Raw genomic sequence first — 26,486 nt, 5'->3', positions numbered from 1 at the left:
TTAAAAACCCCAAATATAAAGAATCATTGTGCAAAGCTTAATCTCCCGGCGAATGCCTTAACCGTTTCCCCGGCCCGCAGCCGGCGCCGTCAATTTATTACCGAATAAAAAGGCGTTTTTTTTGTTGTTTTTTTTTTTTTTTTTTTAATTGCCGGTGGGCATCGCCGCAATGACGGCTTCGCTCCGGGGGAGCCGGGGGCAGCTGCCGGCGGGTGGCTCCGGTGGAACCCCAACCTCGTCTTGGGGTGGGGGGGGGGGGGGGGATCGCTGCCGGTGCCGGAAAAACCGGAGGAACGCGGGTCAGCGGAGGAAGATTTCGGAAATGGGCCGGAAAAATGAAAGGGAGGGGGAAAAGGGGGGTTGCCACCCAAAAAGGCGGATGCTGGAGATGCCCCCCTCCCTAAAAGGGCGGGGGGGCACCCCGAAAAGGCGGCGGCACCCCGAAAAGCAGCCTGCGGCTTTGCCGGTGCAGGGAGGGGGAGACCCCCCCTCTCTCCCTCCCCTTTTCTTTTGAGGAGGGGGTTAGGGCTTGCCCCCCGCTCTGGGGGGGCTGAGGGGGGGGGAAGCCGGGTCCTGTGGCTGTCTCTGTTTTGGGGGAACCCCCCCCACGGAGCCCCCCCCAAACCCCAGCCCCTCCACGAGACCCTTCACAGGGGCACAAATCTGGGGGAGGGGGATACCTGCCTCCCTCCTCCCCTCCCCAAAGTGGGGGGACAGGGTGATCGCACCCCCCCAAAGGGGGGGAGCAGCCCCCATAAATGGGGGGCCTTGGGGATGGGGGAGAAGCCCCCAAGCTCTTAATGGGGGTCTGCACTCCCCCCCCCCCGAGGGGTGTCTCCTCCCTCCCCTCCCTTGCTGGTGGGGGGTCGCTGATGCTTTAAGGGGGGGGTCTCCCTCCTTCCCCTAACTTGGGGTACCCAGCCCCCCTTAAGGGGTCTCCCCTTCCCTCCCCCCCCCCCCAGCCCCCCCTAGCCGGGGGAGGGGGGGGCACCTTGCCCATAAGGGGGGAGGGGGGGGTCTCCCCTCCTAGGACCCCTCCCCTTAACGGGGGGTTGTCTCCTCTGCCCAGGGACTCCCCCCTCCCTGGACCCCTCCCCTTAAGGGGGGGGTCTCCTCTCTCCTAAAGGGGGGGTCTCCCCACCCCACACCTCTCCCCTAACGGGGGTCTCCCATCCCAGGACCCCTCCCCTACAAGGGGGGGCGTCTCCCCTTAAGGGGAGGGGGTCTCCCCTGCCCGGACACCTCCCCTTAAGGGGGGTGTCTCCCCTCCCCGAGAGGGTCCCCCCCCCCCCGGGGGTGGTCTCCCCTCCGGACCCCTCACGGGGAGGACCCCCAGGCCCAGGATGAGCCCCCACCCCGTTCCCCAAATGGCGGGGTTCCCCCTCCCCTCCCCGAGCTGTGGCCCCGCTCCCCTCCCGGCTCCCCCCGCCGGGGCTGTGGGCCGGCCCGGCGGGTCCGCGGCCGGCGGGGTGGGGCGGCCCCATTGTTCCCAGCCGGGGGTGGGGGGTGGGGGAACACGGGACCGTTCCTTACCGTGACGGCGGCGGCGGCGGCGGGCCGGGCCGGGGGCGGCGGGCGGAGGCGCCATGTCCCCCCTCGGGGCGGCAGCGGGGGGCGGCGGGCGGGGCGGGGGCGGCGGGGCCGCCGGGGCGGGCTCGGCCTGTAATGGCGGCGGCGCCTTCCTCCCCCTCCCCTCCTCCTCCTCCTCCTCCTCCTCCTCCTCCCCCTCCCTCCGCCTCCGCCTCCTCCCGCGCGGACGGGGGCGGGGGGCGCGCGCGGGGCGGGCGGGCGCGCTGCGGCGGCGCATGCGCGGCGGGCGGGGAGGGGGCGGAGCGATGCGGCAGCGCGCGGGGAGGAGGAGAAGGGGGAGAGCGTCGGGAGCGCGCATGCGCGCGGCGCCGCCCTACAGCCGCTGACCGCCCACCCCCGCCCCTCTCCACTCTCCCGGTGTCACCGGGGGTCCTGTCCGGGAGCGGCCGGGGCTTCACAGGGGCAGCCCCCGCCCCGGTAACCGCGGAGCCGGGGAGTCAGGCCCGGGAGGGGCCCCCGCGGCCTACGAGGCCTGGCCGCGCCGCGGCCGCCATTACCGCCGGGCGAGGCCGCCCCCTGCCGGCGGCGGGCAGAAGCGGAAGCGGGTGGTGCTGGGGGGGGTATATATCCCGGCATGCCCCGCGCCCGCGCAGAGCCCCTTGGGAAGTGTAGTCTGAGGACAGAGCCGGGAACTACGAGTCCCGGCGTGCCCCGCGGCCGGAGCGGATATCCGGTGGGAGGGCGGGAGGGAGGGAGCGGGCCGGCCCAAGCAGCGCCGCGGGGGGCAGGGGCGGGGCCCGCCATGGTGAGGAGTGGGGGGGGACACACACACGACACCGGGCCGAGCCCCGGCAGGGAGAGGCCTGGGGGCTCCCCCTGATGGTGTTTGGGGGCAGAGGCCTTGGAGGGGGATATGGGGGTGTCCCATGGGGCGGGGTGGCTTGGGGGGTCTATAGTGTGTCCCCTTATAGTGTCCCTATAGGGAGCGGCTTGGGGGGGGGGTATTGGAGCTCCCCACGGGGCAGGAGAGCTTCGGGGGGCTCCTATAGGGTACCCCATTATAGTGTCCCTATAGGGAAGGGCTGCTGGGGGCAGCTTGGGGGGGACCCCCATTATAGTCACCCTATGGGTGGGCCCAAAAAAAGAGGATGGGGGGGAGGAGGGAACCCCCAACCCCCTGCTCTGCCCCCCCCCAGCCCCAATCCTCCATTTTGTCCCCCCCTTCCCGGGGCAGATCCGCTTCATCCTGATCCAGAACCGGGCCGGGAAAACCCGCCTGGCCAAGTGGTACATGCAGTTCGACGATGACGAGAAGCAGAAGCTGATCGAGGAGGTCCACGCCGTCGTCACCGTCCGCGACGCCAAGCACACCAATTTTGTGGAGGTAACGACCCCCCAAAAAGCTCAAATTTCACCCCAAATCTCCCGCTTCCCCGTTTCCCTATCCAAGAGGTAAGTCTGGAGCGCCGGGATCAACCCCGAGGCCGAGCGTTGCGGGTTTTCCCAGCGGGGATGAAGCGTGCGGCCGTGTTGGGCTGCGTCCCGCTCCTCCCAGTCCTCCCAGTTCCCCTTTTTTTTTTTTTTTTTTCTTTTTTTAACACGCGTCTCCCCTCTTTCCTCCCAGTTCCGCAACTTCAAGATCATCTACCGGCGTTACGCGGGGCTTTACTTCTGCATCTGCGTCGACGTCACCGACAACAACCTGGCTTACCTCGAAGCCATCCACAACTTCGTGGAGGTGAGGCGACCGCCCCTCGGCTCCCGTTAATTTTTAATTAACGCACCCGCGCTAACGAACGTCGTCCCCCTCCCGCCGCCCTTCCTTATCGCCCGGTCGCGTCCTGCCCGTTCCTCCCTCCCGCAGGTCCTCAATGAATATTTCCACAACGTCTGCGAGCTCGACTTGGTCTTCAACTTCTACAAGGTGAGGAAAAAAAGGAGGGGTTCCCTCACGCCCTGAGGGGGGGGGGGGGAAGGTTTTGGGGGAGCCCCCACCCTAAATGGGGGTCCCGGGGATGTCACCTTACGCCGTTGGGGCCCGGCCGCAGGTCTACACGGTGGTGGACGAGATGTTCCTGGCCGGGGAGATCCGGGAAACGAGCCAGACCAAGGTGCTCAAGCAGCTCCTGATGCTGCAGTCGCTGGAGTGAGCCGGGACCAAACCCCCCCTCTTCCCCCCCCCCCCCCCAGCCTTCCTCCTCCTCCTCCTCGGACCCCCCAGGAGGGTGACACGGGGTTCTTAGTGTCGTGTGTGTCCCCACCCCTCCCCTCCGCGTCCCCCCAACCCCGTCGTCGTGTTGTGAATAAACGTGGCTGCGATGCGCCGGAGCCCCCGCGCCTGTCGGGGCCGGGATGGGGCAGACCTGCCGCCATTTTGGCACAAAATCGGGGGGGAGGGCACAAAGCCCCCCTTGCCCTGCTGGGGGTGGGGGCTCGGCCGGGACCCCACGGCTGGGCCAGCGGGGGGCAGGGGGTCACTGTCCCCCACCTCCGGTCCCTTCCCGCTCCTCTGGCTCTGTCGGTGGCCTTGTCGCCGCAGGGGGGTGGCCGGGGGACCCCAGGGGTGGCCCAGGGGACTTTTGGGGGTGGCCAGGGAGTCCTGGGGTACCCCAGGGTGGCTGGGGACAGGTAGGGTGGCAGAGGGACCCTCAGGGTGGGTGGGGGACCCCTGGGGTCAACTGGGGACCCTGAGGGTGGCCCAGGGGACCCCCCCAGGGTGGTTGGGGACAGGTAGGGTGGCAGAGGGACCCCAAGGGATGGCTGGGGGGACCCCCAGGGTGGGTAGGAGACCCCTGGGATTAAGTGGGGACCCTGGGGGTGGCCCAAGGGGACCCCCCAGGATAGCATGGGGACCCCAGGATGGGTGGGGGGACTCCTGGGGACCCCGAGGGTGGCTGGAGGTGGCCCAGGGTGGTTGGGGACAGGTAGGGTGGCAGAGGGACCCCCAGGGTAGGGTGGGGGACTCCTGGGGACCCCGAGGGTGGCCCAGGGGACCCCCCCACAGTGGTTGGGGACAGGTAGGGTGGCAGAGGGACCCCCAGGGTGGGTGGGGGACCCCTGGGGACCCCGAGGGTGGCCCAGGGGACCCCCCCAAGGTGGTTGGGGACAGGTAGGGTGGCAGAGGGACCCCCAGGGTGGGTGGGGGACCCCGAGGGTGGCCCAGGGGACCCCCCCAAGGTGGTTGGGGACAGGTAGGGTGGCAGAGGGACCCCCAGGGGGGTGGGGGACCCCTGGGGACCCCGAGGGTGGCCCAGGGGACCCCCCCCAAGGTGGTTGGGGACAGGTAGGGTGGCAGAGGGACCCCCAGGGTGGGTGGGTGACCCCGAGGGTGGCCCAGGGGCCCCCCCCAGGGTAGGTGGGGGACCCCTGGGGACCCCTGGGGACCCCGAGGGTGGCCCAGGGGACCCCCCCAAGGTGGTTGGGGACAGGTAGGGTGGCAGAGGGACCCCCAGGGTGGGTGAGGGACCCCTTGGGGTTAAGTGGGGACCCTGGGGCTGGCCAGGGGTGGCCCAGAGGGGACCCCCTAGGGTGACACGGGGACCCTGGGGGTGGCCCAGGCGGCGGAGGGACCCCCACGGGCGCCACGCGGGGGTGAGGTTTTGGCGCAAAGGAGCCCCGTGGGTGTCACAGGAGGGTTTATTGTCACGGGGGGGGGGGGGACACACAGACACAGGACACCCCACGGGGACACCCCCCCCCCTCAGTCCTGCCCCAGGCGCTTGACGGCGGGGTTGGGGTACTCGGGGTTCTCGATGGCTCCCGGCCCGAACTTCAGCTCGAGGAAAGCGCGGGCGTTGTTGGGCGCCATGGCGGTGAAACCGGCAAAGGCCATCGGCACCCGGGGACGGAGGAAACTTTCGGGGAACTCCACGTCCTGGGGGTGCCCCAACCACGTGTCCTTGGTCATCACCCCCCCGCGGGGGTAAAAGGGCCACAGGTCCACGTGTAACCGGTTGCTCCGGCTGTAGTGAACGCGGTAAAAGTCTCCCTCCGCCGCCTTCTCCCAAAGGAAACCCTCGGCGTCCTCCACCGGTGCCGCCGCCGCCGCCGCCAGCCACCGGCATTTACCCACGTCCTCCCGGTAAATTCCCAAATCCACGTCGTAATCCCACGGGATGATGTCCCCGAGGCGGGCGGCACCCAGTAACGACCCCCCCTCTAACCAGTACCGTACCCCGGCGGCCTCCAGCTCTCCGGTTACGTGCCGGGCGGTTTCCCGAAGCGCCCGTAGGCAGCACGGAGGGGTCCACCGCCCGGCGAGGAGGTACTGGGGGGTACGGGCGTGCACCGTGCCGAAACACCGCGCCGTCTCCTTGCCGCAGCCGTACCAGCGCTCCCGCCCGTCCGCCAGCACCTCCCGTTTGATACCGAAGTCGCGCATCAACCGGCGCTGCCGGGTTTCCGCCAAGTTTCCGGCTTTCCAGCGGCCGTGGGGGGAGATCGGAGGCCGGCGAGCTGCCGGGAACGCCGCCGGCATCACCCGTAGCCCCCAACCCCGGAACGCCGCCTGGATGAAGAGGGCGGTGGGCACCGGTCGCGCCAAGGGGAAGGGGAGAGCGAAGAGGTCGCGGGTGCGAAGCAGCAGCACCGCCGTCCCCTCCACCGCCCGGCAAACCCCCGGCGTGGCGGGGCCGTACCGCGCCGTCCACGCCCGCGGTTCCAACCGTAGCTCCAGACACCGCAACGGCGCCGATCCCACCGGCGCCGCCACCAACCTGGTGTCACCGGCGCCTTCTTCCAGCGCGTCCCGCATGCGCTCCAACAACCCGGGGACGGCGCGGGTGCCGTCGGGGACCAAAGCCACGTGGCGGGTACGGACGTGGAGCTCGGGACGTGCCAGCGGCGGAGGCCGGTCCACGGCGGGGCGTAACGGTAACAGGTCGACCCCCGCCGGTAACGGTACCGGCGGGTACGGCGCCGTTTCGGCGGCGACCAGCACCGGGACGGGTAAGGAGGCGAAGGATCGCGCCGTCCCCGCCAGGTCGTTCTCGAAGTCCTCGAAGTCGCGGAGGAGGACGGTGACACCGGGGACGCCGCGGGGGGGGCGGCAGGACGGCGGCGATGCCCCCGGCCCTCGCCAGGCGCAGTAGAGGAGGAGGAGGTTGAGGCCGATGGCCCCTGCCAGGGCGGCCTGGCACGGCGTCACCCGCATGCTGGCTCTTGGTGGCCCCCGCCTCGCTGGTGGTGTGGGCCCCCCCTCTCCGCCGCCGCCTTGTCCCCAGCCGGGTCCTACCGGTGCTGCCACACGTGTCACGAGCGCGGCGGTCTCGGCGCGGGCTGGCCGGCGGCGCTGGGGGGGGGGGAAGAGGCGTTAACGAAGGGAACTCATTAACGAGGGAGCCCCGTTAACGACCCCCCCCCCCCCCCCCCGGCGGCCCAGGGCATCCCCCCCCAGTGATCTGTTGCTGTGGCAACGCCACCCCCGGTTGCTATAGCAACGCTATACGGGCGCTATGCCCCCCCCCATCTTTAAGGGCAGCCCCTATAGATATGTGGGTTGCAGGCATGGCTTGCGGGCTCCTATAGGTGCTGGTGGGCTTCTATAGGTGCTGGGGGGCATCTATAGGTGCCGGGGGCTCCTGTAGGTGCCACACCTATATATGGGATGGGCACCTATAGGTGGCCCCGTGTAGGCCCAGATATACGCACCTGCACGTATAGATGCGTGTATGCGTGCCTATACCTGCAGCTGCGTGCATACGGGGACATACATTTATATAGCCCTCTATACTTGCACGGAATTGCGTATGTGCCTATATACCCCTATGTATCTGTGTATACAGCCCTATATACCTGTGTATACAGCCCTATATACTCCTACACGCTCCCCCTGCACCTGCCTGGTCACCCCTATAGGCACCTCTACCCACCCTGTACATCCCCATGCATCTCTGCACGCACCTATAGACACCCCTGGGCACCCCTATGTGCTCCTATACCTCATGTGCCCCTATATAACACGCTGTGGACTGCTTTACGCTCCCCTACGCACCCTGATACAATCCCCTATACATCTCCATACAGGCCGGAGAGCCCCTACGTGCCCCTCTGCGCCCCTATAGACACCCCTATGCAACACTCCATGCGTTCTCCTAGACCTGTGTGCATCGCCCTATGTACTCCTATACGTCCCCGTATACCCAGACACCTCGTGCACCCGTATATACACCCGTATATACACCCTAGGCACCCCCATGCACCCCTACACACCCCCTTGGCCCCATGCCCGCCATGCACCCCATCCCCTATACACCCCTATAGCCCTCCATACCTCCCCGTGCCTTTAAATGCTCCCATACGTCCCTCTAACACCATGCATATACGCCCCATAGGTCCCCATGCACCCCCATACCCCCTCTGCAACCCCCCTAAACCCCAGTGCACCCCATCCATTACACACCCCTATAGCCCCCATACGTGCTCTTGTCAGGTCCCCCATAGCCCCCTTGCCCTATAGCCCCCATCCCCTATAGCCCCAACAGCTCCCCGTGTCCCCCATCCCCTGCAACCCCTATAGCCCCTGTCCCCTATAGCCTCTATACCCCCATCCCCTGCAGCCCCATGTCCCCCCATCCCCTACAGTCCCTATACCACCCTTCCCCTACAGGCCCCTTGCATCCCCTATAGCCCCTATACACCCCATCCCCTGCAGCCCCATGTCCCCCGTCTCCTATAGGCCTCCCGCATCCCTTATAGCGCCTATACCCCCATCCCCTATAGATCCCCTGCATCCCCTATAGCGCCTATACCCCCGTCCCCTGCAGCCCCTCTACGCCCTGCCCCTATAGGCCTCCCGGATCTCCTGCAGCCCCGTGCCCCCTGTCCCCTATACACCCCATTCCCTATAGTCCCTATACCCCCTGTCCCCTGTAGCCCCTATACCCCCTGTCCCCTATACCCCTCATCCCCTATAGCCCCTATACCCCCCGTCCCCTATACCCCCTGTCCCCTATAGCCCCATAGCCCCTATACCCCCATCCCCTGTAGCCCCGTCCCCTATAGCCCCTATACCCCACGTCCCCTATACCCCCGTCCCCTATAGCCCCTATAACCCCCGTCCCCTGCAGCCCCCGTACCCTATAGCCCCCATAGCCCCTATACCCCCGTCCCCTATAGCCCCTATACCCCCTGTCCCCTATACCCCCGTCCCCTATAGCCCCTATACCCCCGTCCCCTATACCCCCGTCCCCTATAGCCCCTATAACCCCTGTCCCCTGCAGCCCCCGTCCCCTATAGCCCCCATATGCCCCGTCCCCTATAGCCCCCATACCCCCGTCCCCTATAGCCCCTATACCCCCGTCCCCTATACCCCCGTCCCCTATAGCCCCTATAGCCCCCATACCCCCCGTCCCCTATAGCCCCTATACCCCCGTCCCCTGCAGCCCCGTGTCCCCCCGTCCCCCGTACCGCCCGCGGGCGCTGTTGCCGCGGCAACGGCGGGCCGGCCCCGCCCCCCCACTTCCGGCTCCCTTTCTGGCAGGAAGCGGCGGCGGCGGCGGCCCCGCGGCTCCCTTTGTGGCAGCCGTGATGGCGGCGGGGCGGGCGGCGGCGGCGGCGCGGGCCCAGCCGCCCCCCGCCGGGCCCCCCCCCGCTCCTGGCCCCGGACCCAGCCCCGGTCCCGGCCCCGAACCGGCGGGCCGCGGCGGGCTGAGCCTGCCCGGTATCCTGCACTTCATCCAGCACGAGTGGGCGCGCTTCGAGGCCGAGAAGGGGCGCTGGGAGGCGGAGCGGGCCGAGCTCCAGGTACCGGCGCCGCGCCCGGGACCCCCAGCCCGGCCCCCCCCAGCCCCGCCGGGGGTTACCGGGGCCGCCGCCGCCGCCGCCGCCATCTTGGGAGGAAATGGCCGCCGGGCGGCGGGAGCGGGGGGCGGGCACCGGCGGCACCGGGGCGGGGGAGCGGGAGCCGGGACCGGGGACCCCCCCAGTCCCGGTATTGGGGATCCCCCGCGCCCCGCTGTGAGGGAACCCCCCGGGACCGGGAACCCCCAGGCTCGGGACCCCTCAGCCTCGGTGCTGGGGATCCCCCGGGTATTGGGGACCCCCCAGCCCCGGTATTGGGGACCACCAGGCTCGGGACCTCTCAGCCTCGGTGTTGGGGATTCCCCGGTATTGGGGACCCCCCCCACCCTGCTGTGAGGGACCCCCCCAGCCCTGGGATTGGGGACCCCCAGGCTCGGGACCCCCCAGCCTCGGTGTGAGGGGACCCCCCCCAGCCCTGGGATTGGGAACCCCCTAGCCCCGATATTGGGGATCCCCCCGCACACCCTGGTATTGGGGACCCCCACCCCCAGTATGAGGGACCCCCACACTCCGGTATTGGGGAACCCCACCCCTGGGATCAGGGACACCCCCCCCAGTATGGGGGACCCCTCCTGTGCCTGGGTATGGGGGAGCCCCCGTACTGGGGTCCCCCCACACCCCAGTATCAGGGACCCTCAGCCTCAGGACTGGGGACTCCCCTGCACCCCAATGTCAGGGACTCCCCTGCACCCCAGTACCGGGGACCCCCCAGCCCCGGTATTGGGGACCCCCAACCCTTATAACAGGGACCAGAGCACCCGCTGCGTCCCCTGCGCCCCAGTATTGGGGATCCCCTGCCCCCCAGTATCGGGGACCCTCAGCCCTGATGTCAGGGACCCCCCTGTGCCCCAATATTGGGGGCCCCCCTGCCCCTTGGTATCAAGGACCCCCAGCCCCAGTATCGGGGACCCCAGGCCTGGTATTGGGGACCCCCCCTGCACCCCAGGGTCCAGGATCCCCCAGCCCTGATACTGGGGACCCTCAGAGCTGGTATTGGGGACCCCCCCTGCACCCCAATATCCGGGACCCCCTGCGCCTCAGTATCAAGGACCCTCAGCCCCAGTATCGGGGACCCCCAGCACCCCAGAATTGGGGACCCCCTGCTCCGGTATTGGGGACCCCCTGTTCCCCAATGTCCGGGACACCCCAGCACCCTGGAATTGGGGACCCCCTGCTCCGGAACTGGGGACCCTCTGCCCCAGTATTGGGGACCCCCTGTTCCCCAGTGTCTGGGACCCCCCAGCACCCCAGAATTGGGGACCCCTGCTCTGGAATTGGGGACACCCCTGTTCCCCAATGTCCGTGACCCCTGCACCCCGATATTGGGGACCCCTGCTCTGGAATTGGGGACCCCCTGTTCCCCAATGTCCGGGACCCCCAGCACCCCGATATTGGGGACCCCCAGCACCCCAGTACTGGGGACCCCTGCTCTGGAATTGGGGAACCCCCCATTCCCCAATGTCTGGGACCCCCCAGCACCCCAGAACTGGGGACCCCCTGCTCCGGAATTGGGGACCCCCTGCACCCCAATAACTGGGGACCCCCACCCCAATAACGGTGACGGCGTCACCCGCCCCGCAGCACCGGCTGCGTCCCCCCCTGCTTCGGGGGCCCCCCCCACCGCTGGCACCGAGCCCCTGGCTGGTGGCACTGCTCTGGGGGCCACCGGTGTCACTGCTGGGGCCACCAGTGTCCCTGCCAGGACTGGCACTGAGCTCTGTGGCCACCGGTGTCACTGCTGGGGCCACCACTGTCACTGCCAGGACTGGCACCGAGCTCTGGGGCCACCAGTGTCACTGCTGGGGCCACTGGTGTCCCTGCCAGGACTGGCACTGAGCTCTGTGGCCACTGGTGTCACCCCTGGGGCCACCAGTGTCCCTGCCAGGACTGGCACCGAGCTCTGTGGCCACCGGTGTCACTGCTGGGGCCACCAGTGTCCCTGCCAGGACTAGCACCGAGCTCTGGGGCCACCAAGTGTCACTGCTGGGGCCACTGGTGTCCCTGCCAGGACTGGCACCGAGTTCTGGGGCCACCAAGTGTCACTGCTGGGGCCACCACTGTCACTGCCAGGACTGGCACCGAGCTCTGGGGCCACCAGTGTCACTGCTGGGGCCACTGGTGTCCCTGCCAGGACTGGCACTGAGCTCTGTGGCCACCGGTGTCACTGCTGGGGCCACCAGTGTCCCTGCCAGGACTGGCACTGAGCTCTGTGGCCACCGGTGTCACTGCTGGGGCCACCAGTGTCCCTGCCAGGACTGGCACTGAGCTCTGTGGCCACCGGTGTCACCCCTGGGGCCACCACTGTCACTGCCAGGACTGGCACCGAGCTCTGGGGCCACCAGTGTCACTGCTGGGGCCACTGGTGTCCCTGCCAGGACTGGCACCGAGCTCTGGGGCCACCAGTGTCACCCCTGGGGCCACCAGTGTCCCTGCCAGGACTGGCACCGAGCTCTGGGGCCACCAAGTGTCACTGCTGGGGCCACCGGTGTCCCTGCCAGGACTGGCACTGAGCTCTGTGGCCACCAGTGTCACTGCTGGGGCCACCAGTGTCCCTGCCAGGACTGGCACCGAGCTCTGGGGCCACCAGTGTCACTCCTGGGGCTGTCACCAAGCCTGGGGCTGGTGGCACTGCTCCGGGGGCCACCAGTGTCCCTGCCAGGACTGGCACCGAGTTCTGTGGCCACCGGTGTCACTGCTGGGGCCACCAGTGTCCCTGCCTGGACTGGCACCGAGCTCTGGGGCCACCGGTGTCACTGCTGGGGCCACCAGTGTCCCTGCCAGGACTGGCACCGAGTTCTGGGGCCACCAAGTGTCACTGCTGGGGCCACCAGTGTCCCTGCCTGGACTGGCACCGAGCTCTGGGGCCACCAAGTGTCACTGCTGGGGCCACCAGTGTCCCTGCCTGGACTGGCACCAAGCTCTGGGGCCACCAAGTGTCACTGCTGGGGCCACCAGTGTCCCTGCCAGGACTGGCACTGAGCTCTGTGGCCACCGGTGTCACTGCTGGGGCCACCAGTGTCCCTGCCAGGACTGGCACCGAGCTCTGGGGCCACCAGTGTCACTCCTGGGGCTGTCGCCAAGCCTGGGGCTGGTGGCACTGCTCCGGGGGCCACCAGTGTCCCTGCCAGGACTGGCACCGAGCTCTGTGGCCACCGGTGTCACTGCTGGGGCCACCACTGTCACTGCCAGGACTGGCACCAAGCTCTGGGGCCACCAAGTGTCACTGCTGGGGCCACTGGTGTCCCTGCCAGGACTGGCACCGAGCTCTGTGGCCACCGGTGTCACCCCTGGGGCCACCACTGTCACTGCCAGGACTGGCACCGAGCTCTGGGGCCACCAGTGTCACCCCTGGGGCTGTCACCAAGCCTGGGGCTGGTGGCACTGCTCCGGGGGCCACCGGTGTCCCTGCCAGGACTGGCACTGAGCTCTGTGGCCACCAGTGTCACTCTTGGGGCTGTCACCAAGCCTGGGGCTGGTGGCTTTGCTTCTGGGGCCACCGGTGTCACTCCCAGGACTGGCACAGAGTTCTGGGGCCACCAGTGTCACGCCTGGGGCCGTCACAGAACCTGGGACTGGTGGCACTGTTCTTGGGGCCACCAATGTCCCTGCCAGGACTGGCACTGAGCTCTGGGGCCACCAGTGTCACCCCTGGGGCCACCAGTGTCCCTGCCAGGACTGGCACCGAGCTCTGGGGCCACCAGTGTCACCCCTGGGGCCACCAGTGTCCCTGCCAGGACTGGCACCGAGCTCTGGGGCCACCAGTGTCACCCCTGGGGCCACCAGTGACACTCCTGGGGCTGTCACCAAGCCTGGGGCTGGTGGCACTGCTCCTGGGGCCACTGGTGTCCCTCCCAGAGCTGTCACCAAGCCCGAGGGCCATCCATGTCACTCCCAAGGCCACCTCCGGTGCCACCTCCTATCCCGGTGACCAGAGCCACTTGTCCCCGTGTCACCCACCCTCTATCCCCCCCCAAACGCCGTGTCCCCCCCCTGCAGCCCCCACCCTTGTCCCCTACCTTTTGCATCCGGGATGGGAGGGAGGGGGGGTTATTTGGGGGGGCAGCGGTGGCCCTGATGTCCCTTGTCACCGTGTCCCTTGTCACCGTGTCCCTTGTCACCGTGTCCCCGCAGGCGCAGGTGGCCTTTCTGCAGGGCGAGCGCAAGGGGCAGGAGAACCTCAAGACCGACCTGGTGCGACGCATCAAGATGCTGGAATACGCCCTCAAACAGGAGAGGTGGGGGGGGGACACCCCAAAACTCAGCGGTCCCCTCATTCCTTTTGGTGGTCACCGTCACCTCCTCGTGTCGGGGGGCCACCACCCCGCCTCGTTTTGAGGCCACCGTCACCTCTGTGTGTGTCCCCCCCCCCCCCCCTCCAGGTCCAAGTACCACAAACTGAAATTCGGCACCGAGCTGACGCCGGGGGAGAAGAAACCGGAGGGGACGGAGCCGGGTGAGTGTCCCCATCCCCGGGGCGGGGGTGACACGGGTGGCTTTTGGGGTGCCTGACCCCCCATGTCACCCCACGTGTCCCCCCTGCAGTGTCCAACGGCCCCGCGGAGGTGACATCGCTGGAGGGTGGCCCGCTGGCTTGGAAGGAGGGCCGGCAACTGCTGCGGCAGTGAGTGACTCGGGGCGGGGGGGGGGGGCGGGTTTTGGGGTACCCTGTGTGATGCGTGTGTGTCCCCCCCCCCAAACAGGTACCTGGAGGAAGTGGGGTACAGCGACACCATCTTGGACATGCGGTCGCGCCGCGTCCGCTCGCTGCTGGGCCGCGGCCCCCCGGCTCCCGGTAGCCCGCCGGCCACGGACGCCCTGCTGGTGCGGCGCATCGAGGAGCAGATCCAGAGGTGAGAGCTTGAAAGGTGGGGGGGTGGGGGTGGTTTTGGGGTTCACTGGGTGTCCCCCCCAAATTCCGACCCCGCGCTTCCCGCTCGCAGGAACGCCGGGAAGGAGACGGAGGAACGGGGGGGCGGGGCCTGGAGCAGGTCCCCTTCGCGCCCGGCGGCGAGGACGAGAACAGTGAGGAGGCCGAGGACGCCGAGAGCCTTCCCCCCCCCGCCCAGCCCCAGCACAAGAAGCAGCGAGTGAAGGCAAGCGAAATCGTGGGGAGGGGGGGGGTGTCCCCAAAACTGGGGGTCCCTCAAACTGGGTACCCCCAAAGGTGTCCTGGGGGGGCCCTAAATCTGAGGGGGTCCCCTAAATCTGAGGCATCGCCCAAACCTGGGGAGGGGGACCCTCAGGCCTGGGGCACCCCCAAACCTGGGGGGGGTCCCCTAAATCTGAGGCATCGCCCAAAGCTTGGGGGGGCCCTCAGGCCTGGGGCACCCCCAAACGTGGGGGGGTCCCCTAAATCTGAGGCATCACCCAAACCCGGGGAGGGGGGACCCTCAGGCCTGGGGCACCCCCAAACGTGGGAGGGGTCCCCTAAATCTGAGGGGGTCCCCTAAATCTGAGGCATTGCCCAAAGCTTGGGGTGGGGGCCCTCAGGCCTAGGGCAGCCCTCAAACCTGGGGGGGGTCCCCTAAACCTGGGGGGGGTCCCCTAAATCTGAGGGGGTCCCCTAAATCTGAGGCATCGCCCAAACCTGGGGAGGGGGGACCCTCAGGCCTGGGGCACCCCGAAACCTGGGGGGATCCCCTAAATCTGAGGGGATTCCCTACATTGGAGGCAACCCCCAAAGCTTGGGGAGGGTCCCTGAGGCCCGGGGCACCCCCAAACCTGGGGTGCCACCCAAATCTGGGGATCCCCTAAACCTCAGCATCCCCCCAAACCTGGGGGGGGGTCCCCCAAGCCTGGGCATTCCCCAAACCAGAGGGGGATCTCCCGAACCTGGGTGTCCCCCAAACCTGAGGGGATCCCCTAAATCTGAGGCGTCCTCCAAACCTGGGGAGCTCCCCCAAACCTGAGGGGTTCCCCAAACTTGAGCATCCCCCAAACCTGGGGTCCCCCCCAAGCTTGGGCATCCCCCAAACCAGAGGACATCCCCCAAACCCGGGGGTCCCCCAAACTGGGATGTCCCCCAAATGTGGGTGTCCCCCAAATGTGGGTGTCCCCCAAATGTGGGTGTCCCCCAAACCCGGGGGTCCCCCAAACCCCAGGGGGTTCCCACAAACCCAGCGGCTGCAGGGAGCAGCACTCGTGCCCCCCGTTTCCACCATCTCTCCCGGTGGCTTTGGGGGTCGCCCCCCAAACGGGCCGTGACCCCCCAATCCCCCCTCCTCAGCTCACCCCCAAACCCCTCCTGCCCGAGGTGGAGGATGAGGATGACGATGAAGACTCGGAGGACGCCCTCAACGAGTTCGACTTCCTCGGCTCCGGGGAGAACGGGGCCGGCCGGCGGGCCGGGGAGGGCGTGGAGCTCGGTGAGCAGGGCCCGGGGTGGAGCGGGGGGACCCCGGCAAATTTGGGGGACCCCCTTTGACCCCCCCCCCCCTTGTGTCCCCGCAGAGAGTCGCCGGGGCCGGCTGCGGGGGATGCTGGCCGACCTGCGGGACGTGGACGGGCTCCCACCGAAACCCGCCGCTGCGGTGCCACCGCGGCCTCACGAAGGTACGGTCCTGGGGGTCCCCGTCCCCCTGGGGGTGTCCCCGTGTCCCCTGGGGGTGTCCCCGTGTCCCTTGGGGGTGTCCCCGTGTCCCCAGCCGCTCTCCTCCGCAGGGTCTCTGGGCATCTCCTCCGACGTCTTCATCATGGACAGCATCGGTGGCGGTGCCGTCAGCCTGGGGGACCTGGCCGACCTGACCGTCACCAACGACAACGAGCTCAGCTGCGACGTGAGTCACCTTCCCATGTCCCCGTGGTGTCCCCAAACCTGCCCTGAGCGTCCCCTGGGCTCCGCTGTCCCCGTGGTGTCCCCAAACCTGCCCCGAGTATCCCCTTGGCGCTGTTGTCCCCAAACATGGCCGTGAGCGTCCCCTGGCCTCCACTGTCCCCGTGGTGTCCCCAAACCTGCCCTGAGCGTCCCCTGGGCTCTGCTGTCCCCGTGGTGTCCCCAAACTTGCCCTGAGCGTCCCCTGGCCTCCACTGTCCCCGTGGTGTCCCCAAACCTGCCCTGAGCGTCCCCTGGGCTCTGCTGTCCCCATCATGTCACCACCCCTGCATGAACATCCACCCTGGTCCCCATCACATCCCTTTGGTCCCACCCCCGTCCTCTCCTCGCCCTCTGGCCACCAAAACCCACCTGCCACAAGCCCCAGCCGTGACCGTGGGGTGCCACCGCCCCTTGGCCACTGTCCCCTGCCATTGTCCCCCCGTGTCCCCGCAGCTCCCGGAGGGCCGGGACGCCCTGAAGAAGACGTGGAGCCCCAAGTTCACCCTGCGCAGCCACTACGACGCCGTGCGGGGTCTGGCCTTCCACCCCGCCGAGGCCGCGCTGCTCACCGCCTCCGAGGACGGCACCCTCAAGCTCTGGAACCTCCAGAAACCCGTCGCCCCCAAAAAGTGGGTGCTGGGTGGGGGTGAGGGTGACAGAGGGGTGGCAGGGACGGGGACACCCCCCGGGGCGCAGTTGTCACCCCCTTCTCGTCCCCTTTCCAGGAACGCGGCGCTGGACGTGGAGCCGGTGTACGCTTTCCGCGGGCACAGGTAGGGGACGGGGACCGGGGCGCTGGGCTCGGGGCGGGGGACACGGGCCGGTCTGGGGAGAGCGGGTGGCTCTGGGGCCACCCCGAGGTCCCTGTCACCTCGTCCCCATCCCCGCAGGGGCCCGGTGCTCGCCGTCGCCATGGGCCGCGACAGCGCCCTGTGCTGCAGCGCTGGCGTGGACGCCCGCATCCGCCGCTGGCGCCTCCCCGACCTCGACATGGACCCCTACGACGGCTACGGTGGGTGTCCCCGCCCGGGGAGGGGGGGGGACACACACACACGGGGACGTGGCGATGGCGCAGGTGACATCTGCACCCGCTGGGTCCCCAGCCCCGCGGCGTCACCCCCTCCGGCTGCGGCATCACCCCCTTTGGCCGCGGCATCACCGCGGTGTCCCCCCCTGCCTGCCGTGCCACCCCCCCGGCTGCCATGCCACCTCCCCGGGTGCTGTCCCCTCCCGCCCCGAGGTGACGTTTCCCGGTGTCCCCAGACCCCGGGGTGCTCAGTGGCGTCCTGGAGGGCCACGGGGACGCCGTCTGGGGCCTGGCCTTCAACCCCGCCGGCGACCGCCTGGCCTCCTGCTCCGCCGACGGCACCGTCCGCATCTGGGACCCCCGGCGCGAGGACGGCGCCTGCCTCAGCACCTACGACGCCCAGAGCGGTGAGCCGGGCAGGGGGGCGTCCCCTCGGCATCGGGGATGTCCCCGCCACCCCCCTGTCACCCCTCCCTGTCGTGTGTCCCCCCCTCCCTTCTCCTGCAGAGCACGGTGTCCCCACCTCCGTCACCTTCTCGGTCACCCAGCCCGGCCACGCCGTGGCGGCTTTCCGGACGGGCGCCGCGGTGCTTTACGACGTGGAGGCGGCTCGACCCGTTTTGGTGCTCGAGGCCCGGCCGGGCGGCGGTGAGTGAAGCGTGAGGTGTTCCCCGTGTCCTTGTCACCGCCGGGGGCCTGATCCTGGTGTCCCCAACGCAGGTGGCAGCCAGGTCAACCAGGTGGTGAGCCACCCCTCGCAGCCCCTCACCATCACCGCCAGCGATGACCGCGGCATCCGCTTCCTCGACAACCGGACAGGTTGGGATGGGGGGGGGGGGGGCTTCGTTAGCCCTAACGAGGCTGGGGGAGGGGGTTGGGGACGTCCCTGTCACCGCTGCCACCCCCATTTCCCACCGCCAGGTAAAGTCGTGCACTCCATGGTGGCCCACTTGGACGCCGTCACCTGCCTGGCCGTCGACCCCAACGGTGTCTTCCTCATGTCCGGCAGTAAGCGTCCCTTGTCCCCAGCCCCATCCCTGTCCCCAGCCCCATCCCTGTCCCCAACCCCCTGTCCCCAACCCCATCCCTGTCCCCAACCCCCTGTCCCCAACCCCATCCCTGTCCCCAACCCCGTCCCTGTCCCCCTCCCCACCTCCGGCACCTTCCTGCTGCTCATCTGTGAAACGAGCGCGCCGGGTCTCAGCGCTCCTCGGCCACCTCTGCCTGTCCCCTCCCCGCTGTCCCCACCCCGGGGTGACCCAGGGACCTGACACCCCACCCTTTCCGCTCCCCAAATTCCTGCCCCCCCTTTTCTGTGTCCCCCATCCCCAAAATCCTCCCTTGAGACTCCCCAAACTCCTCCGTTCCCTCCCGCCGCCGGCCGGGCCTCACCCACCCTCCATCCCCTGTCCCTCCCCGGCTACCTGGGTGTCCCCAGGACACCTGGGTGTCCCCGTGTGTCCCTTGTCCCCCCCCCCAACCTCCTATTTCCCCCCCCCAACCCCTCGCAGGTCACGACTGCTCGCTGCGCCTGTGGCACCTGGCCCACAAGACGTGCGTGCAGGAGCTGACGGCGCACCGCAAGAAGCACGAGGAAGCCGTCCACGCCGTCGCCTTCCACCCCAGCCGCGCCCTCAGCGCCAGCGCCGGCGCCGACGCCCTCGCCAAGGTCTTCGTGTGACGCCGGGGACGGGGCGGGGTGGGGTGGGGGGGGGATGGACACGGACACGGGGGGCGGGGGGGACACACGCGGCCGCCGGGTGTGTGACGCAGAGGGGACGCGCGGCGGCGGGGGTGGCCTTTGTCGCCTTCCTCTCCCTCTCCTCTCGGGGAGCTGAGCCCGGCGGCTCCCTGCAGCTCGTGACGCCCCAGGGAGCCTGGCTGGGGGGGAGGGCAGGGGGCGCTTATGGGCTCTATATGCCCCTCTGGGGGCAATTATGGGCTCTATATACCCCCCAGGGGCAATTATGGGCTCTGTATACCCCTCTGGGAGCAATTATGGGCTCTATATACCCCCCTCAGGGGTAATTATGGGCTCTATATATCCCTGGGGGGCAGTTATGGGCTCTGTATACCCCCCCAGGGGCAATTATGGGCCCTGTATACCCCTCTGGGAGCAATTATGGGCTCTATATATCCCGGGGGGGGCAGTTATGGGCTCTATATACCCCCCCTCAGGGGTAATTATGGGCTCTATATATCCCTGGGGGGCAGTTATGGGGTCTGTATACCCCTCTGGGAGCAATTATGGGCTCTATATACCCCCCCAGGGGTAATTATGGGCTCTATATATCCCGGGGGGGGGCAGTTATGGGCTCTGTATACCCCTCTGGGGGCAATTATGGACTCTATATATCCCTGGGGGGCAGTTATGGGCTCTGTATACCCCCCTCAGGGGTAATTATGGGCTCTATATATCCCGGGGGGGGCAGTTATGGGCTCTGTATACCCCCCTCAGGGGTAATTATGGGCTCTATATATCCCTGGGGGGCAGTTATGGGCCCTGTATACCCCCCCCAGGGGCATTTATGGGCTTTACATACCTCTGCTGGGGGCACTTATTGACTCTATATACCCCCCCGGGGCAATTATGGGCTCCGTATACCCCCTGGGGGCACTTATGGACTCTATATACCCCCCCCCGGGGACAGTTACCAGCTCTATATACCCTCCTGGGGGCAGTTATGAGCTCTGTGGACCCCCCCGGGGGCACTTATGGGCTCTATATAACGCCCCGGGGGGGCACTTATGGGCTCTATACCCCCCCAGGGGCACTTAAAGCCTCTACGTGCCCCCCCGGGCCAGCTGTGGGCCCTGTCTCGTCCCTGGGGGGGGGCTCTCCGTACCCCCAGGGGCAGTTAAGGGCTCTGTGCCCCCCCCCAGGGCAGTTACGGCCTCAATCCACCCCCTGAGGCACCTATAGGATCTATCCACCCCGCGGGGGGGGGCACTACGTAACATATGGGCCTTATTCCCCCCCCGGGGCAATTATGGGCCTTATCCCCCCAGGGGCAATTATGGACCTTATAGACCCCCCTGGGGCTCTATATACCCCCCGGGGGGGGGGGGCGGCTCTCACGCCCCCCGCAGCACTACACCCCCCAGGGGCAGTTCCATCCTGAAGCCCCCTGGGGGGGCCCCCAACACTACCACAACCAGGGGCCCCCAAACCCTCCCGGGGGCCCCCTTGTATATGTTGTACAGCCGTGAAGCCCCCCCCCATCCCCTCGCCCCCATTGCCCCCCCCGGGGGCTTCTGTCACCGCCGCCTTATCACTGTGTGATAGTCCGGGCCCCAGGCCCCCTTTGCTCCCCCCCGGCCCCCCAAATTGCCCTTTTAACGCCGGTTGCTTTTTATTGTATATTTATTTGGTGTCTTTTTTGGGGGGGGGCGAAGAGGGTCGTGCCTCAATAAAGCCCTTTGCCAAGAGCCTTGCGCTGCTGCTGGGGGGTGGGGGGGGCACGGGACTTGGGACCCCCCAACACCCCTCAGCACCCCCGCCAGCCCCTAATACCCCAATAGCCCCCCCCCAGCACCCCGTGGCCCCCCTTCTACCTTGATGTCCCCTAACCCCCAAATGTCCCCCAGGCCCCCTTTGTGCCCCCCGACACCCTGATCCCCCAGCCCCTAATTGCCCCCCCAAAAGCCCCCCTTTAATTGACCCCTAATTTGTCCCCCCCAGCCCCCCTCTGCCCCTCGGGGACCTGGTGTGTCCCCCCCGGCTCCGGGGGCCCCACAGGCTGTGTCACCCCCTGTCCCCTCTGTCGCTGCCTGTTGTGTCCCCCCCCCACGTCCCCGCGGGGACACAAGGACGCGGGGTCCAGGACTGGCCATGGGGCTGGATGGGGACACCAAGGTCACGGGGGGGGACACATTGGGATGGGGACGGGGGGGGACACTGCGGGGGGGTCACAGGGCCGTGGGGACACGGGGGACACCGGGAGTCACAGGGACATGGGGATGGGGACAGGGGGACACCCGGAGTGACAGGGACATGAGGACATGGGGAGGGGACGTGGGGGGGTCACAGGGTTGGGGACAGGGGGACATGGGGATGGGGACATGAGGGTCACAGGGTGGGGGGTCGCAGGGACACAGGGGTAGGGACAGTGGGGAAATGGGGGGGGTCACAGGGCCATGGGGACACCTGGGGACACCCAGAGTGACAGGGACATGAGGACACGGGGAGGGGACGTGGGTGGGGTCACAGGGTTGGGGACAGGGGGACATGGGGATGGGGACATGAGGGTCACAGGACCAGGGGGGCCACAAGGCCATGGGGACAGGGCCATGGGGGTCACAAGGCCATGGGGGGGTCGCAGGGACACTGGGATGGGGACGGGGGGGTCACAGGGCCATGGGGACACAGGGGACACCAGGAGTCACAGGGTCATGGGGGTGGGGACAGGGGGGGACACCAGGAGTCACAGGGACATGATACCAGAATGGGGACATGGGGGGGTCACAAGGCCATGGGGACAGGGCCATGGGGGTCACAAGGCCATGGGGGGGTCACAGGGACACTGGGATGGGGACAGGGGGACACTGGGGGGTCACAGGGCCATGAGGACAGAGGGTTGGGGACATGGGGAGGTCACAGGACTGGGGGGTCACAAGGCCACGGGGGGGTGGCCCAGGGCGCTGCCGATGGGGACACGGGGAGGTGACACGTGACGGCGCAGGCACGGGGCTGGGTGTCACCAGCCCTGGCCCGGCCCCCCGTGTCCGCCCCCCGTGTCCGCCCCCCGTGTCTGTGTGTCCCCCCCGTGTCCTTTGTGGTGGCAGAGGACGATCGGGCCGGGCTGAGCATGAGGGTCCTGCGGGTACCGAGGGGGGGGCACACTATGGGGGGGGGGGGGCCTATGGGGGGGGCCCCTATGGGGGGGGCCCCCAGAGAGGTTTGGGGGGCAGGTGTGGGGTGTCCCTGGGAAGGGTCTTTTGGGGGAGGGGGCATGGGAAGAGCTGTATGAAGGGGTCACGGGGGGTTCGGGGGGGGACACCCTATGGGGGGGACACCCTATGGGGGGCACCTATGGGGGGCACCTATGGGGGCTGACTACAGAGGGGGATTTATGGGGGTGTCTCTCCGGGGAGTGCTGGTTTGGGGGGTTGTCGGGGGGTCCGGCTCCCCCTCCCCGACGACCCCCCACCAAGGCCACCCCCTGGGGCTGCTGCGGTCGCTGGGTCCCGCCGCCCCCCCCCGGCACCTCCACAACCGCGTCCAGGAGCACCAGAAGCTCTTCCAGGTGAGGGGGGGGGGGACACACACGACACCCCGGAATCCTGGGTCCCTTGGGGGGGAGGTGTCTGACCCCCCCCCCCATGTCCCTTGTCGTGTGTTTGTGTCCGTCCGTGTGTGTCCCCCCCCCAGGAGGACAACGGGCTCCCGGTGCATCTCAAGGGGGGGGCCATGGACTCGGCCCTCTACAGCCTCACCACCCTCATCTGCTCCGTGGGTACGGCCGGAGCCGGGGGGCAGGAGCCGGGGGGACACAGGACCCCTGGGGTCCCCTGGAGGGGCAGGAGCCGGGGGGGACACAGGACCCCTGGGGTCCCCTGGAGGGGACAGGACCCCGGGGGGTGGCAGGACCCGGGGGGACACAGGACCCCGGGGGGACACACACAGGACCCCTTGGGTCCCCTGAGGGGGGACAGGACTCCTGGGGGGACAGGACCCCAGTGGGGGACAGGATCCCTGGAGTCCCCTGGGGGGGACGGACAGGACCTCGGGGGTGGGGGGGACAGGACCCCTGGGGGGGCAGGATCCCTGGGAGAGGGGGACAGGATCCCTGGGGGGGGACAGGACCCCTGGGGTCCCCTGGAGGGGGAGACAGGACCCCGGGGGGGAACAGGACTCCTGGGGGGGGGACAGGATCCCTGGGGGGGGACAGGATCCCTGGGAGAGGGTGACAGGATCCCTGGGGGGGGACAGGACCCCTGGGGGGCAGGATCCCTGGGGGGACAGGATCCCTGGGGGGGGACACGACCCTGGGGTCCCCTAGAGGGGGAGACAGGACCCCGGGGGGAACAGGACTCCTGGGGGGACACGACCCCTGGGGGGGACAGGAACTCGGGGGGGACACACAGGACCCCTGTGGGGTCTCCTGGGCAAGGGGGGACACAGCACCCCTGGGGGGACACAGGACCCCAGGGGTCCCCGGGGGGACAGCACCCCGGGGGGTGACACAGGACCCCTGGGGGGGCCAGGACCCCGGGGTCCCCTGGAGGGGGACACACAGGACGCCTGGGTTCTATTTTTAGCCCTGGGGGGAACGCCCGCCCGGACGCCGGTCCCGTGGTGGGGGGTGGCTAAGGGGGACCGAGAGCCCGGACGCCAGGGTCCCCGGGGGGGGACAGGGGGTCCCCAGATGCCTGGGTCCCTTGGGGGGGACAGGGGGTCCCCAGATGGCCCCGGGGGGGTCCCTGATCTCCTGCCCCCCCCCCCCAGGCACTTGCTACTCGCTGTGGTCGCTGGCTCAGGGCTCGAAGCCCAAGAAGAATTGAGGGGGTCCTGGGGCCCCCCACCCCCCGGCAATAAAAGGCTCTGATGAAGCTGTCGGCCTGGTTGGGGACACCGGGGACACGGTGGGGGACACATGGGGACACACACGGGGGACACAGAGGGACAAGGGGGGGACACAGAGGGCCAAGGGGGGGGGCACAGAGAAAGCGAAGGGATTTTATTGCCCAACTCAGCGAGCGCCCGGTTGGGATGGCCACTGCCTCGGGGGGGGTCCCCAAGTGTCCCCAGGGTGTCCCCAGGTGTCCCCGTCCCCCTCCAGGGCAGGACCAGCCCCCCCTCAGGTGAATAAATAGTTTTGGGGTTAAAACCACCAGGAACGGGGATGGGGACAGGATGGGGACAAGGACAGAGGAGGGAGAGGGGCAGGGATGGGGACAAGGACAGGGATGGGGACAGGGTGGGGACAGGGACAGGGACAGGATGGGGACAGGGACAGGGACAGGATGGAGACAGGGACAAGAACAGGGATGGGGACGGGGATGGGGACAGTGACAGGATGGGGATGGGGACAGGGGTGGGGACAAGAACAGGGGGACAGGGACAGTGACAGGATGGGGACGAGGACAGGGGTGGGGACAGGGGTGGGGACAGGGACAAGGATGGTGTGGGGACAGGGATGGGGACATGGGCAGTGACAGGATGGGGACAGGGACAAGAACAGGGATGGGGACAGGGACAGTGACAGGATGGGGACGGGGACAGGGGTGGGGACAGGGACAAGGATGGTGTGGGGACAGGGATGGGGACATGGGCAGTGACAGGATGGGGACAGGGGAGGGGACGAGGACAAGGACAGAGAAGGGATGAGGACGGGATGGGGACAGGGGTGGGGACAAGAACAGGGATGGGGACAGGGCCAGGATGGGGACAGGGGTGGGTGGGGGTACTGGGACAGGGGACAAGGCCAGGGCCAGGGCTGGGGACAGGAGGGGACATCAGGGTGGCAGAGGGCCCCCCCCGAGCGTGCCAGCGTGGGTGGCCAGCAGCAGCTGGAGGGGCACGGGGGGTTCGGTGTCACCGTCCCCGTCCCCGTCCCCGTCCCCGTCCCCGTCCCCGTCCGGCCGCATCACCCGGTCGTGCAGGCGGCTGAACCGCCGGGCCCGCAGGCTGCGGGGGACAGAGGGGACACTGCGGGGACCCCAGGGTCCGGGGGACACCCCCCCCCTCCCCCCAGGCATCCGCAGAGGGGGGGGGACCCTGGCGCCCAGTATGAACCAGTACGTACCAGTACGGACGGCGCTCGTCGGGGCTGAGGCTGCGCCAGAGCTGCGCCAGCTCCCGCGTGGCCGCGGTGGACGCCAGCCCCGGGTGGGCACTGGCACCGTCACCGGGGGTGTCACCACCCCAGGACCCCCCCCCCACTGGTCCCCGTGTCGTGTGTGTGTCCCCCCCCCCCCAGCGCTCATGTCCCTCTCTGCTGTCCCCATCCTCCCTGGGGTCCCCATGTTGTCCCCAGGGTCCCCATGTCCTCCTGGGGTCCCCATGTCCCCCCTGGGGTCCCCATGTCCCCAGAGTCCCCATCCCCTGGGGTCCCCATGTCCCCCTGGGCTCCCAATGTCCCCATCCCCTGGGGTCCCAATGTCCCCAGAGTCCCCATCCTCCCTCGGGTCCCCATGTCCCCAGGGTCCCCATCCCCCTCGGGTCCCCATGTCCCCCCTGGGCTCCCAATGTCCCCATCCCCCTGGGGTCCCCATGTCCCCCCTGGGCTCCCAATGTCCCCATCCTCCCTGGGGTCCCCATGTTGTCCCCAGAGTCCCCATGTCCTCCCTGGGGACCCCAATGTCCCCATCCTCCCTGGGGTCCCCAGGTCCTCTCCAGGTCCCCATTGTCCCCAGGGTCCCCATCCCCCTGGGGTCCCCATGTCCCCCCTGGGGTGCCCATGTCCCCCTCCCTCCCTGGGGTTCCCATGTTGTCCCCAGGGTCCCCATGTCCTCCTGGGGTCCCCATGTCCCCCCTGGGGTCCCCATGTCCCCAGAGTCCCCATCCCCCTGGGGTCCCCATGTCCCCCTGGGCTCCCAATGTCCCCATCCCCTGGGGTCCCAATGTCCCCAGAGTCCCCATCCTCCCTCGGGTCCCCATGTCCCCAGGGTCCCCATCCCCCTCGGGTCCCCATGTCCCCCCTGGGCTCCCAATGTCCCCATCCCCCTGGGGTCCCCATGTCCCCCCCGGGCTCCCAATGTCCCCATCCTCCCTGGGGTCCCCATGTTGTCCCCAGAGTCCCCATGTCCTCCCTGGGGGCCCCCATGTCCCCCTCCTCCCCGGGGTCCCCAGGTCCTCTCCAGGTCCCCATTGTCCCCAGGGTCCCCATCCCCCTGGGGTCCCCATGTCCCCCCTGGGGTCCCCATGTCCCCAGAGTCCCCATCCCCCTGGGGTCCCCATGTCCCTCCTGGGGACCCAATGTCCCCATCCTCCCTGGGGTCCCCATGTTGTCCCCAGAGTCCCCATGTCCTCCCTGGGGACCCCAATGTCCCCATCCTCCCTGGGGTCCCCAGGTCCTCTCCAGGTCCCCATTGTCCCCAGGGTCTCCATCCCCCTGGGGTCCTCATGGTCCTCCTGGGACCCCAATGTCCCCATGTCCCCATTCTCCCCGGGGTCCCCAGGTCCCCATGTCCCCCCCATTGTCCCCACGTCCCCACCTGATGTAGGGTTTCCGGTTGAGGCGGCAGAACATGATGAACCCATTGACGCATTTCTTCTTGGGGCGGGGGGCCACCCTGTCCCCGTCCCCGCTGTCCCCGCGGTGTCCCCCCCATCCCCACGGCCACCCCAGGGGTCACCGGGCTGCCACCGGC

General features: G+C 68.6%; 6 protein-coding genes across 6 annotated transcripts in view; 3 read left to right on the top strand and 3 right to left on the bottom strand.

Moving 5' to 3' along the window:
* The window catches only part of ARHGAP35 (Rho GTPase activating protein 35), a 28,055-nt gene extending 26,389 nt beyond the window's left edge, over positions 1 to 1,666 (bottom strand). Inside the window, 1 exon segment of the mRNA XM_072848892.1 lies at positions 1,534 to 1,666. The gene's annotated coding sequence lies outside the window, so the exon portion shown is untranslated.
* Positions 1 to 3,962, bottom strand: part of CAPNS1 (calpain small subunit 1) — a 91,630-nt gene extending 87,668 nt beyond the window's left edge. Inside the window, 1 exon segment of the mRNA XM_072848795.1 lies at positions 3,956 to 3,962. The gene's annotated coding sequence lies outside the window, so the exon portion shown is untranslated.
* Positions 170 to 3,858, top strand: AP2S1 (adaptor related protein complex 2 subunit sigma 1). The gene is made up of 5 exons (XM_072848732.1): positions 170 to 245; positions 2,727 to 2,914; positions 3,155 to 3,268; positions 3,395 to 3,454; positions 3,579 to 3,858. Exons 1-5 carry the CDS (start codon positions 170 to 172, stop codon positions 3,678 to 3,680), a joined length of 540 nt encoding a protein of 179 aa, XP_072704833.1. The 3' UTR covers positions 3,681 to 3,858.
* Positions 3,963 to 5,155: 1,193 nt separating the features above from the next.
* FKRP (fukutin related protein) lies at positions 5,156 to 6,686 on the bottom strand. Its single transcript, XM_072848879.1, has one exon. It carries the CDS (start codon positions 6,680 to 6,682, stop codon positions 5,231 to 5,233), a length of 1,452 nt encoding a protein of 483 aa, XP_072704980.1. The 5' UTR covers positions 6,683 to 6,686; the 3' UTR covers positions 5,156 to 5,230.
* A 2,323-nt stretch (positions 6,687 to 9,009) lies between these two features.
* On the top strand, positions 9,010 to 20,216 carry STRN4 (striatin 4). The gene is given in 17 exon segments (XM_072848857.1): positions 9,010 to 9,273; positions 13,462 to 13,565; positions 13,710 to 13,783; positions 13,873 to 13,951; positions 14,031 to 14,203; positions 14,287 to 14,423; positions 15,557 to 15,695; positions 15,781 to 15,882; positions 15,991 to 16,106; positions 16,598 to 16,773; positions 16,870 to 16,917; positions 17,035 to 17,156; positions 17,408 to 17,578; positions 17,679 to 17,819; positions 17,892 to 17,990; positions 18,093 to 18,179; positions 18,683 to 20,216. Coding segments are annotated over 17 exon segments (2,154 nt in total). The 5' UTR covers positions 9,010 to 9,057; the 3' UTR covers positions 18,853 to 20,216.
* Positions 20,217 to 22,216: 2,000 nt separating this feature from the next.
* COX7A1 (cytochrome c oxidase subunit 7A1) lies at positions 22,217 to 23,701 on the top strand. Its single transcript, XM_072848731.1, has 3 exons — positions 22,217 to 22,417; positions 22,543 to 22,627; positions 23,620 to 23,701. The coding sequence occupies exons 1-3, from the start codon at positions 22,217 to 22,219 to the stop codon at positions 23,673 to 23,675; spliced, it is 342 nt and encodes a 113-aa protein (XP_072704832.1). The 3' UTR covers positions 23,676 to 23,701.
* Positions 23,702 to 26,486: the final 2,785 nt, after the last annotated feature.

Source organism: Ciconia boyciana, chromosome 33, assembly GCF_034638445.1.
Source record: "Ciconia boyciana chromosome 33, ASM3463844v1, whole genome shotgun sequence".
Taxonomy (NCBI): Eukaryota; Metazoa; Chordata; class Aves; order Ciconiiformes; family Ciconiidae; genus Ciconia; species Ciconia boyciana.
Note: the sequence above shows the minus strand (reverse complement) of the source record. Positions and strands in the feature narration are given on the sequence as shown.